The sequence below is a fragment of the Ammospiza caudacuta genome, chromosome 12, assembly GCF_027887145.1.
Source record: "Ammospiza caudacuta isolate bAmmCau1 chromosome 12, bAmmCau1.pri, whole genome shotgun sequence".
NCBI classification, from domain to species: Eukaryota; Metazoa; Chordata; class Aves; order Passeriformes; family Passerellidae; genus Ammospiza; species Ammospiza caudacuta.
In genome coordinates, this window is record NC_080604.1 from 14441638 (window position 1) to 14454894 (window position 13257).

General features: G+C 38.3%; 1 protein-coding gene across 2 annotated transcripts in view; it reads right to left on the reverse strand.

Annotated features, from left to right (window-relative positions):
• The window catches only part of FHIT (fragile histidine triad diadenosine triphosphatase), a 517184-nt gene that overhangs the window by 132118 nt on the left and 371809 nt on the right, over window positions 1-13257 (reverse strand). For both annotated transcript variants that reach the window (XM_058813019.1, XM_058813020.1), the window contains 2 exons: window positions 3892-4037; window positions 2982-3011 (listed from right to left, as the gene is read on the reverse strand). In XM_058813019.1, the coding sequence (XP_058669002.1) occupies window positions 2982-3011; window positions 3892-4037 (176 nt within the window). The remainder of the gene's footprint in view (window positions 1-2981; window positions 3012-3891; window positions 4038-13257) is intronic.

Below are 13257 nucleotides of genomic sequence, written 5' to 3' on the forward strand. Positions count from 1 at the left end.
AAAAGAAGGTTTTGCTTGATGACACTCTGTTCAGGTGCCTGAGAGGCTCAAGTTCTCTGTTGTGAGAGGTTCAAGAACCTCTCACAATAAAACAGTGTGCAATTCTGTGACTATCTTTGGAGAAGGACAATTGTTTCTCTCATAAACAGGTGACAGGGCTGGAATAGGTACAATAGGTGGAAAGCTATGAAAAATGTTATGAAGGAATATATTGCATTATTTTGCTGTCTGAGACTGGGGACATGGTTCAGAATTCCTTACCATGTGCACATTTCCAGCTGCTAAAGGGTGGGAAAAGACCCACCTATACTCACAAATATTGGTGAACTGAGGGTCAGGTACAATTACTTCCAAAGACCCATCCAGTGAAAGCACAGTGAAGGGGAATTTGCCATCAGCTGCCCTAGAACACTGACTGCAGGCTCTGCTACCTTGGATGCAAAGGAGGAACAGAGTACAGCAATAATGAAACTACAGTTAGATCATTAACAGCTTTCACACCACCAAAGGGACATGTAACACTGGCAGACAATCTTATCACTGATTTCTAGCCAAAATCACATGGAAAGGGTCTTCTCCTTCCAACCTGCTGCATACATTGCATATATGATTTTCAGTATCTCCATTACTAAGACAGACATGAGACTCATATTCAGGTTCAAGATTTTTCTTGTACATGGATTATCATTTCTTCTTGTGGACAAAGAAGGAGAATTCCTTAATATTTTTCAGACTAAATTTCTCTGGTTTTGTCTTCAGCCAGGCCGATAGCTCTTCCCATTTTGTAGCAAAATTTTGTACTGAGCAATTGCAAAGTCAATAGTCCTCTGCTTCCCATATTTCTGTTCCTCCATAACACATACAGTATTTATTTATATATTTACACAGGTATACAGAATTACAAAAAAATACAACTGGAGAAGACTCTTGAAACCATCTGGTATGTAACCCCATTCAAATCAAAATCAGCTACACCTAATTAGCTCCTGAGATACGCTTGCCTACCCTACTTAAACAGTCTCCACAAACTCCCTTGGATATTTGTGATGTTTTGCTATTTTTACTTTTAGAATGTTTTTCTAATGTTTGGTCTGTTCCAGAAATTTTAATTAAAAGCTCTCTCAGAGGAGACTGGATTATTGTGGATTCTCATACATGAAAAGAAAACCCCAAATAAATCCACATCCAGAAACATGACACATTGAATTTAAGGTTCATAAATTATTTGTAGGTCACATAGGTGTTGTTTCAAGCTTTGTGATTCAGAAAAGTTTAAATGAAACCAGCTATTTATGTATCCACCCTATTGTTCACTTAAAAGAAGATCTTGATCACAGTAATTTCTTTCCTGATTGAAGTTTTGAAAGCTCTAAATTCTCTGAAGAAAATAGTTGTTGGCATTTTTGGATGATAAACATCCCAAAGCGATGATGATAAATTACAGTGTTGCCCAATGATGCAGAAAAGTAGAGAATTTAAACTGATAACCTCTGATTTATGAATACACACTCATAATTGCAAAGTCTAGGGTTCACAGTTGTAAGCACGGGTCATTTTCATCTCAGTGTTTATTAAAAGTGTGAGAAGGAGGCATGAAGGGTGGCTGCCATTTTGTAATGAACACTTAAAGCTCTTTGTTTCCAGTACAAACCCAAAGCAATACACAACTTCCTGCCTTTTTAAGGTCTGCATAAGCATTTGTTACTGTTCACAGTCACAGATGATGGGAATTTTTACATCTTTGCCCACTCATATAAATAATTCTGCTCATATATAACCATTCCTATATACCTTTTCTTAATAGAGAGAAAAGCACTCATCCAAGTTATTAAATAAATCCTCATATTTTCTTCATAAATCATACTGGTGATAATAACAAAATTTACTTCAAAAGTATTTTAACTTATTATTTCAACTATCAACAGACCCTGCCAGTGAAACCCACCCAATGCACTCAAAGTCATGAGTCAAGGAATCTGTTTTGTCCCAGTACAGAAATAAATCATGTTACATTCCTTCATCACATCCCAAGCTTCATGATATTCTAATTTCTTCTTCTCTCTCCCTATTACCTCTCTGTTAAATATTCAAAGCAGGCAGCAAAAGGCAGAAGGAAAAATAAGGTCAATTCAGCAAATTGAAAAAAAAGCAAAATGTTCCTATCCACCATCATTCGGTTGTTACAGTTATCTTAATCAACTCAAACAGGTTCTCTGAGACATCTAATTTGATTTTACAAAGTGCAAACCCATAGCTATATTTGACTTTCCTCTGATTCCAAATGTAAAAAATAGTCTTTATCTAACGTTGAGGCATATCATCTAACTACACACGCAATTGCATTTGCATTATGAGGCAGTGAAACATGGCTGGAGAGACATCTTGGATGTTATCTGTGTTATTACTCAAGTGGAGAATATAATCATAAATCCTTCTCTTCCCTTCCACCCTCCCACCTTTTTTTTGGAAGTACACTTAAAATCTGGTTTTTAGCTTCACTGGGCCCATTACATTTGAACTTCAGTAACAAGAATGTGATATGAATACACTGAGAGAAAGCATAGACAAAAGGTATATTTTCATAATGTGGTTCAGTTTAACTGTTCCTACAATTAGCTACAACTCATTAGGCAATAAACAGAAAAACAAAGAGATCCTGAATGGAAGGGCAATATTTTCTCCATAAAACAAACAAAAAAACAGAACCAGATGCCTTTTTCATGAGGCTTTCCTTGCATAAATACACCCAGCAGCTTAGAAAAGATATTTTCTTGATTGAAAATTTTTGTCCAGGAAGCAAACGTGTAAACATTAGCTTATGCAATTTCAATAAAAAGTATTTACTGCTATTGTACACTTGGGATTTTTTGATCTCAAGGATAAAGTAACACTACAGCAATACACTGCAGATGACGAGCTTTGATCTTTTATTAGTTCCTATAATTGTGTCTTAATTTGTATTCTGCATAATAAGCACTCACCTTCACTGTTTGTCCAGCCTCAGGGCCATCCTGTAAGCAAAGGGAAAAGTCTCAGGTTAGAGGATCTAACAAGGATCACACAGGATTTCAGAAATCTTAGTCAATAATCATTTACAACAATTACACTGTCTGTTAAATTAGCATATTTTTCCTGAGGACCATTCAACACTAAGTCTTTGGACAAAGCTCCTTTCCATATAAGACCCCAGCAAAGAGGGAAACTATGTCATATCACAAAAACAACAGTTTCTATTTTTCATTTTTTTCAGATTATGTTTTTCAATAGCTAGCAATAGATTTCTGATCCTTGTGAACATAAAATCACACATGGAAGTAAGAATTTAATCAAACTGTGCTTGCTTAAATTCTGATTCTAATGAATGGGCTTAGTCTCCTGGTTTGCTTTAAACAGAGTTCATTTTTGGTATAAAAACACCCAGCAAAAACAACTGAAAGGTCAGAATTTATAATGTATTTACATGGCTACAGCTCTCTGCTGCATATAAATATCTGTGAGGAGGGAGCACCTATCTCCAGTGTGTGCAGTGGGTTGCGTGTGCAACAGGGGCTGTGACTGCCTTCTCTAGAGGCCAACCCTGCCAACACTTCTTTGAAAGAGGAATATTTCCTGAAATACTCACAAACAAGCACAGCATTTGAGAGTGTTTGCTGGCTTTATCCAAGGTTTTGCAGTAATTAATTAACCGCACTTTCCCACTGGTTTCCTCTTTAGATTTCTCAATGGCAAATCTGGAGGACTGCAATGCAGTTATTTGGCTTCACGTCTGTTATTACTGTTATTTTGCATTTACTGCCCCTTGAAGTTCCTTTTGTGATTGGACTGGGGAAAAAGGCTGAAAGCTTGATAAAACAAACCATTAAACCTTTCTTAGCTGACTGTTTTACCAACCTGGATGGAGAAGGTGAGAGAGGTGCCACAGAAGTGTTTCTCCACCACGTTGCCGACCCTTTGCGCCGTTCGGAACAAATCAGCCACTTCCTCGGGACGCAGGTCACGGAAACGCTCCACCGGCCGCAGGGGACACACAAGGACATCTGAGGGGGCCATGTCAAGGCTCAAACACAAATCTGAGTGGACCAGAACTGTAGGGACCCAGGATATTCCTCTGGCTGCCCTGGAGGACTCGAGACCCTGTCAGGGGGCTCAGACACCTTGGCACAGAGCCCAAGACCCCTGTGCCTTTGATTTAGCCCTTGGAAAAAACAATTACCAACCTTTATAGGAAGAATTACAAGCCACAAAAGTTTAAGTAGAAGGATAGTGAAAAAAAAGAGTGGAAAAATAGATTTTTGGGGTTTTTAGAATGGAGGTTCAGGGGGCAAGATGGAGGGATATGGGCGTGTCCAGCCTTTTTCCTTCTTCTTCCTAGCCTCCATCTTCTGCTGTGATGTTGGCACTTTTGGATTGGTTTAGAGTAGAAACTCACTGTCTAACACATGTGATAGGTATTGGAAAGTAATTGTAAATATTGTACACGTAGTTTTTAGTATAAAAAGACAACATTGCCCCAGGAAAGGCAGAGTGCCTTAGAGTGTCTTGCTGAGTGGATCTTGGTGGGTTGAAGAAAGAATTTTAGATAGAATACAATAAACTACCTTGACAATGAGAAATGAAGAGCTCTGGCTCCTTCTTTGACCACTGGGCTAGGAAAAGAGACTTTGTGATATTTCTCAGGGTCACTCTGACCAGCTAGAGACCCCGAGACATAACAGTCTCAATCCCCAGCCTGGAACCTGGTTCTGATCACCCTTGAATCACCTGAGCTCTTCCTCTCTGGTGACACAGCAAGAGAATCAGAAACACAGGGCTAATACAGGGAATTATATTATGCTGTATTCAGAGTTCTCTTCCTCAAACCCATCAGATACTGACAAAATTAATAAGGCTTTTGCGTTATACTGAGACCTTTAAGGCAAAATAAATTTTTCACAGACTCAAATTTACCATCTCAATGGAGAAATGCTGGTATTTATCTCCTGTGAAAACCAGAGACATTTTCTTTTGTGATTAAAAATGGAGGAAAGACAAAGAAATTTAAGAGGGCTTTGGATGTGTTGTCTGAGACAGCAGTTTACAATGCTTTTCCCCATATGTGATATATATTTTTGAAAATCTTGATCTGACACTTCTAATTTTAGGCACCTAAATATGACAAGCTGGCACTATGCTGATCATAGCAGATCACTTATTTCTACACATTATTTACAATTCACAAGGAATGCTCACCTGTTGTAACTATAACATGTTTTTAAAATACATTACATATTTCCTTTTTAGCACAGTGTTCACAATTCTGTAAATATACTTTGATTTAATTCTACTTTGGTTACTGTGATTTGAGAGTCAGTGAAATGAAGCTATAAACTAAATAATGGAAGTACACAGATGCTGCTGACAGTCATCTGATCTGCTGTGTTCATAGTAATTAATAATGGCTATGATTCCTCACTTGAATGTCAATTATGCAGCATATTAATATGGTCCAGAATTCTTAGCAGAGCCTCAGTTGTGTAGATCCAACAAGCAAGTACTTGATTCTCATTTCATTTCCCTGCAGACAGGATTCTTTGCTGACTTACAGAATAGAATTTGCAGATTGAAGACCTTAAAGTAACCTTTAACATCACTTGAACTTTCACGACCAAAGGCTATGAAAGTTATTTTTTCCAGTATTAAAATAAGTATTCAAAAGACTATTTGAAGAAAATTAAGTTCCATGCCATTGTATTACAGTCATCTCTATTTTTACTGCATCTTGAAGCCTGCAGGTGTTCAGGAATATTCTCTATAATCCAGGAAAGGTAACTAGGAGCTGCTCTGCAGTTAACAGGTTCACAAAAAGGTTACATCAACCTGATTGTGAGAACCATGTGAGACATTTGAAATAAGGAGAGATTAATACATGTGAAAGATCAATTATTTCCATAAACACAGAGACAACACATGTTTACATACACCAAGGCTGTATTATAAGAATCACACTTATCATTCTGATAGGACAGAAAAACCAGACATTTTCTCAAAGTAAAGATATAGTGGCAGGTTTTGATCATTTTTCTAAATCCAGATGAGAACAGACAAGTCTGTAATGGATATTTGCTATAGTGGGAGCAGAATTGAGCAAGCTCTACCTGTAGCAGCTCCCAAGAGAACAGGAGGAGACTGGTCCCAGCTGTGGGTGCTAATCTGCTTTGAAAATCTGTCTCTCAGGGGTTTTTTGTACAGAATCAGCTATGCCACCCCTATTCTCCTTTTTGCTTGTTACAGCTTATGTTATTAACATTTAAGAAAGGAGAAAAATATATTTAGAAAGCAGGTACTTGGAAACAAAATAATCCTGGCTGGATACAAAACCCCTCATTTTGTGGGGTTTTAGTTATGCAATGCTGTGTCCCTTGGTAAATTACCAGGCATAGTAAACCCCTTGTAATTCAGTTGTGCCTTCCCAGTGCAGTGTACAGAGCACATCCATAAATGATGCTATTGGCTAAACTTGGGGCCCAAGGGAAGAGCTGCAAAGTTGATTGGTAGACCTGATTTCCATACCAGGAATAAAGGAATAGAAAAACTAATTAATTTTACTCATAAGAAGGAAATCCATGTCAACACTAAAACAGGAAAAAGGACATTCGTTTAATCTGAGCTCATTTTTCCAAAGGAGAGAAGGGAAGCTTGTACCCTTAGGGCATCTGATACTTAAGTAGATAATTATCCTTCTTCTGCAGCACTGCTTTATTATCATGGCTCAATGAACCATTTATAAATGAAGAATTTCCCCTCACCTCTAGCAAAACTGCTGCTTACATTAGGACAAGTTTCCTTTTCTCCTTTTGAGTTTTCCCCAGCAGCGTCTCACCCTCTCAGACTCGCGCACGCCTCACCAGCAATTGTTTGTTCTCTACCTAGCTCAGGGCCACAGCCACAATTTTTGCATTAATGCTGGTTCCTACAATCTGATGTTAGCACTGTACTGCTTGCCACTGCAATGGGTTGTGGAAAAGGTGAGGCAAACAGTTCTTGGGAGAGCTTTTGTTTCCATGGCACATCGCAGAGGGAGCGATGGCTGGTTCTGGCCAAAACAGGACAGGTTTTCTCTTAATTTTATCACTAACCTGCACTGTCATTTTGCAGGTTCTCTGTATCTCTCTTTTTCTGTCCTCTTCCATACATCATCTGTCTTATCTGCTTAGACAGCACTTGCCAGCTGGTGCAGTGGAGGTTTCTCATTAACCAAGAACATCTCTGCTCATGTGGGGCCCCCAGTGCTCCTGCAGCACCTAATGCTGCACCCGTGGCATTCCTCAAAAAGGACTTGCACTTCCTCCTCACATTACCAAAACTCATTTACAACCCAAACTAGATTTTAGCTATATTTCTGTCTCGGAATTTGATAAATAATTCAAAGGCACAATCATAGAATGGAGCATCTTCTCTGAACTTTCCATCATTTCAAAATAATTCTACAAAGAATAATGAGAGAAATTCTGAATCAGAGCTACATTAACATGAGAATGTAATTAGGACAACATTCAAGTTATATTTAACTATGAATATATTAAAAGGAATATGTTAGAATGAATTCATGAATTCGAGGTCATTAGGAAAACAACCATCCACTGCAACTTTAAAACATAATTTTTAACTAAAGTTTTTGACACTAGGATAGTTTTTAATTTTATACCTGCTTTGATTTTAAGCTGTACACCTGTTCTATTCACCTCAGAATTCTTACTAAGTTTAAAATTAGATAAACTGTTCATTGCTTTCTACAATAACCCACTGCAAACCCTGCTATGAAACCACTTCAGGTGTCCATGTATTAAAATGTGAGAGAAAGTGAGTCTGTGCTTATGTTTATGTGCAATTACTCCTTAGACAGAAGCATCCACTGCCATCTGAGATGCCTCAGGCCATCCAGCTGCCACTCCAGAAGGGCAGGAGTCTCCCATATGCCCTACACCATAACATGAAAGCTCAGGTGGGACCCCTGAGTCCTCCTGGGCTGTCTGAAATGGCCACAGGTGCCCGTGTGTGTCCAAGAGCCCCCTGTGACAGTGGCTCAGCAGGACAAGGTGCTGCCACCCAGCACAGACGTGCTGCAGCACTGCTGACAGCATTCTGCCTTCAGAAAGTTTGAACTTTAGCTTTCCTTTCTCTAAGCACTGTAATTAATAAGTTTTTGATTTCTTCATTCATTCTGAACTGCTACTGACTGATGAAGTTTCTATTTTTAAGCTTTGATGTGCACAGCTGTTATTTCCTTCAAGTTCTCTGAGTCAGTCCACATCACCAGAGCACATGCAATTTAATATATCAGCTTCTCCATTTTCGGGAGTGAAAAACCTTTACACCTTATTATAATCTGTAACAACTGTTTCTCTCTCTCTAAATCTTGCAGAAGTCTCTCAACAGCCTTACTCCTCTCCCTAACACCTGAATATGCATACACAAATCAATCTATGTTGGAAAAATCCCCCTTGGATTTGTGGATTGAAGGATGTGCTCACCCTGGGGATTTTGAGGCATGACTGAAAAGTGAGCACGTGCCAACTGCACGCTGGCTTTGAGCTGATCAGAGAGACAAGAATGAGATTCTACAAGAAAATCAAAACTCCTGGCCAACATCTGCATGGTGACCACTTCAAATGTAATTTTCCTTCCACTAATACCCACAGAGTGAAGGCTGAAATTCAAAGGCTCAGCAGTAATTTTATTTGCTTTATATGGATTTTGACTTAGAAGCTTAAATTATTGTAATTGTGTATTTAAGGCCTAGGCCAAGCTCTCTGTTCACTTCAATGGGACTCCACTCAACCCCACAAAGTGCCTATTATAAATTTTCACACATAACTATCAAGGTACACACGTTCTGTAGTTCTGAAATGTTGGAAAAATGGCCTTTGGGGGGGTCAAAAAAGAAAGAAAACCAAAAAAAAGAAATCCCAAAGAGGTTAAAATTCCTTTAATGTGACAAGCTTTAGAGCTGAACACAGCTTTTTCCTGGTTAAGTCCATTAACTTGCTATACAGAAACATACTTTCAGTTTTGACTCTTGTTTTATTCCTGAATTTGAACTTCAAACAGAACAATTCAAAGATTTAAAAAGGAAAAAATTAAAGGCTCTCCAGGTACTGACACTCTAACAATAGGAATAAAGTTCTTTTTTTTCTCTTTGTCTTTTTGAGGAACCACTTAAAAACATTTAAATTGACAGGTTTTCTTTATATGTGAGGCTTTAAATGAACAAAATATAAGGGAAAAAAGGCAAAATATCTAAAAGTGAAAGGGTAATTGCTACTTTACGAAGCTCCTGGGTTTCACCAATATTGTTAGCTTTCTATACCATTTGTTATAAAATTTTTTAACTTAGGAAAATTATTTATTTTCACACAGTTAGGAATTCATAGCTCACATTAGAATAGAAACATTTCCCATTTCATTAAACAGTCTTCCCTCTCACAAGAGGGAGTGCAAGAGTCAACATCTAAAAAACAACAGCAAAGCAATACAACAGCCAACCAAACAACAGCAACCAAAACCCCCCACAAAAACAACCAAAGGCATATTTTAATGATGAAAAGTCAAAATCTCCAAAATAAAATCTCTGAAAGTTTAAAATAAAATCTCCAAAATTGTAAAAAGTCTTAAATACATATTTTTGGCACTCTAGTTTTTTACATAAAAAAGTGCTTTAGTTGATACTCAAAATTTTCATTAATGATTTAATTTTGGTGAACACCTCAAAAACTACTTTTTCATTAATACTTTGGTTTTGACTAACTGGTTTTCATTAAAAAACTGTCCCAAAGTATAGAGACCTAATATTCCTGCATGCATTTCATAAACTCAGGTAAGTGACTTAAAGCCCAGCAGCCTCTGCTCTCCCTGCAGGCTGAACACACCCCAGTCACTAACAGAGCAGCCCCAAACTGGGATTTCCTCCTGCCTTGGGAATGGGGGCTGTGCTCACTTTGGGGTTAATGCAGATGGGATATTGCCACCATCTCTTGGTACCAAGAGCTTGCTGCAGATGGGAGATGTCCCTCAGGAACCAGCCCAGCCCTCACTGAGCAGGGAGGGCACTGCCTTGGGTGGTGCTGGGAGCTCAGGGGCTGGGAGAACCAGCTGCAGAAAACTGTAATAAATGATTATTTCCAACTATTTCATGCATCTGCAGGAAAGAACCCTTCTGCACACCCCTAGGCTGATGGGAATGCAGAAATAGTGTGCCGTGGGGGGCAGAGGGAGGGATGATTCTCTTCTTACACTGTTTTACATGAATTTGCATCAAGAGCCCCAAGCAGAGAGAATCACACAGACAAAGCTTCAGGTACTAAAACCCACCACAATGTCCCCAGATTCAGCTGAGGAGTGTGGGCAGGGGTATTAAATTCATCATTGCATCTAAGCAGAAGTTTTCTCTGTTCAAAAGCTCTAATTGCTCAGAGAAAGAAATCCCAAAGCTCTGAAAAAACACAGGAGAATGCATGACTAATAAAATTAATATAACTGAAAAACAACTGCCAGTCATTTATCTTTTTTTCTGCCCTTGAACAATTCTTCAAATTTTGAAGGCTATGGGAGCAATTTCTCTGTGTGAGGAAAACAATAATGGTTTCAGAGATGCTGCTTAAAGGAGGAGTTAGGAAGGAAGAGAACACTGAAGTAGCACACACTTGTACACACAGAGGGCATCAAAAAAGCCTTTAAAAATTAATCAAATGCATATTTTGCTTCATTAAAACAATATGTCAAGGCACCCATTCAGTTCCCAGTGAAGCCACAGAATCAGGACACCCATAAACCTGTAGCAATGCAAAACCTGACATCTCCCCCAGCCCAGAAAAAGACCTATTCAGTAAGTTGGAGGGACTGACTTTAGGGAGGAAATCTGTAGAGGTGTTTGGATCAAGAGTAAGTATCTCATAATAGGAAAGCATGAAGGAGAACTCTTTAATGGATTTTACATGTAGAACTGTATTTAAATATATGTTAGAGGAGTGCCTTGGTACAATATGGGAAATAGTAGTACATCTCAGAGTTTGCTAGTTTGGGAAAAAACAACTCTGAACAATAAAGATGATTAAGAACCAATGCAAATGCAATAAAGTTACAATGAAAACTTAAAAATTGCTTCAGACTATTTAACCCACATACAACATTTTTATATATTGCTCTGCTACATATTAGCATTAATTAAAAAAAAAGCCATAAAGATAAGACAAATTATCTAAATAATTTGATCTTGATAAGGCAGCTCAGTACATGTTTACACGAATGCAGAAGATCAGATTTATGCAATATATCAGAGAACTAGTGGTTCCACTAGAACAAAGAGCAATCACTGCAAATCTTTGACATGGATCTCTCCACACTATGAGAAGTACACTCTTTGAAGACCACACTGCAGCTTTTATACAGAGGGGTTTTTATTCTACTTGATCTTCTCACCCCACTGAAAGGACTTAAAACAACTTTTCATGTCAGTGAAACATGCAATAGTTCCAAGAAATGAACAATACACATTAGTTTACTTTTAAAAGTCAATATATCTAATTTAAATATAGATATGGCTTATTAATTTAAATATAGATAAGGCTTATAGTCTGAATCTTGCTAGATAGCACAGCAAAGTACAAAGTCCTGCTACACAAAGTACAGTGACTCCACAAGACACAGGGCCACAGTGGGGAAATGTGAGATTCAGAACTGCTCACTTTTCATTTAAACAAGTCTTTCATATATTTGATATTCCCTTTAAATGCCTTTAGGGTATGTCAAGTAGGTCAACTAAAAGCTCAGTTCCTCATAGCAAGTGGTATTTTACTGCAGGATTTGTCCTTTTCTGCTGGCTCCTGGCCTCAGGGACAGCCTGGGGCAGGAGCAGGTACCAAAGAGGAACCACAGAGAGAGCAGCTCAGGGAGTTTGTGGCTCAGAAACCACCTCTGATCCAAGTCCCATCTGGTGGAAATTTACTCAAGATCTAAACTTACATTTGTAACAGGAATCACGACCACATTCCTAGACTCCTAGAGTCACAGCAAGCTTCTGATCTTGGAAGGCCCAAAAGCAATAAATAACCAGGGACCAACACAGAAATGCAGAAATTCCAATATAGAAGGATGTCATCTCTAACTGCTGTGGTGCTCTGGGATCCTGTAAAGAAATCGTGCTGTACAGCAACCCATCCCAGCTAAGAAATACATCTTTATTGCTCCAGTTGATGCATCCTTTTTCTAAATGGATGACAAAACTGGTCACAATTACATGAAGCTATCAATGCCCCTATAGCAAATATAAATGTACAAGACCACTGAAATAAACAGCCACACCCAAAGCTGACAGCAGAGACCAAACAACATTTGGGGTGCAACAGTCCAAAAACAGGGTTTTGGCCTAAATATTGGAGTGATGGCATTTGTCATAGTAACTGATTTATTCATGCAAAGCTACTCAGCAGCTACAAGCCTTGTCCAAATGACCTGTACCACCAGAAAAATTCAATTTACCAAAATAACCCTGCTGGAATTACAACATTTTAACATGCCATTGCAATGCCTCATTTCAAACAGAGAAAGTGAACTGTGATCCAACCCCTCCACCTGAGAATATTGTGAGAAAATGCTTCAGCATTTGGTCTTAATTAAGGCTGCAGCACCATCATATTCAGAAACTAATGTGATCATTATGAAGCTATATTCTAGGTCATGATTCAGGAGCTATAATGAGGGAATAACTAATTACTAAATATTAGTTATGACAAATATACTTTCTTGAAATTTATTGGATGCCATATACCAGACAATAAGTTTTCCTGGAAATGAGATTTTACATGGTAGAAAGATACCACATAATGTGGGAATTAAGGTTCTGTACAAACCATAAGCATTTAGTGACATTTTTGTCTATGGCACTCAAAAGGAAAATATTTTTTCTGTTTTGGGCACCTATGGTGGGTGACAGTAGTAAATCAATCAGATTAATAATTGGTGAATCACCCTGGGATTTCTCTCACCTAATTTTGAAGGCAAATTGGTTTGACCAGAGTAAACCAGTGGATCTGGAACTGTGAAAAGCCAGATCTTAATTGGCAGTGTTGAAGTCCTTTGCTGCTTAGGAAGTTTCATTTCATCCTCTTCTGTTTTTCTCAGATTTAAGATAAGTCAAGGAAGGTCCTGTTAGACCTGGAGAGGTTGCTAACAGCTCTACTTTCTCCAAATACCTATCAATGCAATGATTAAGAACTTCCCATG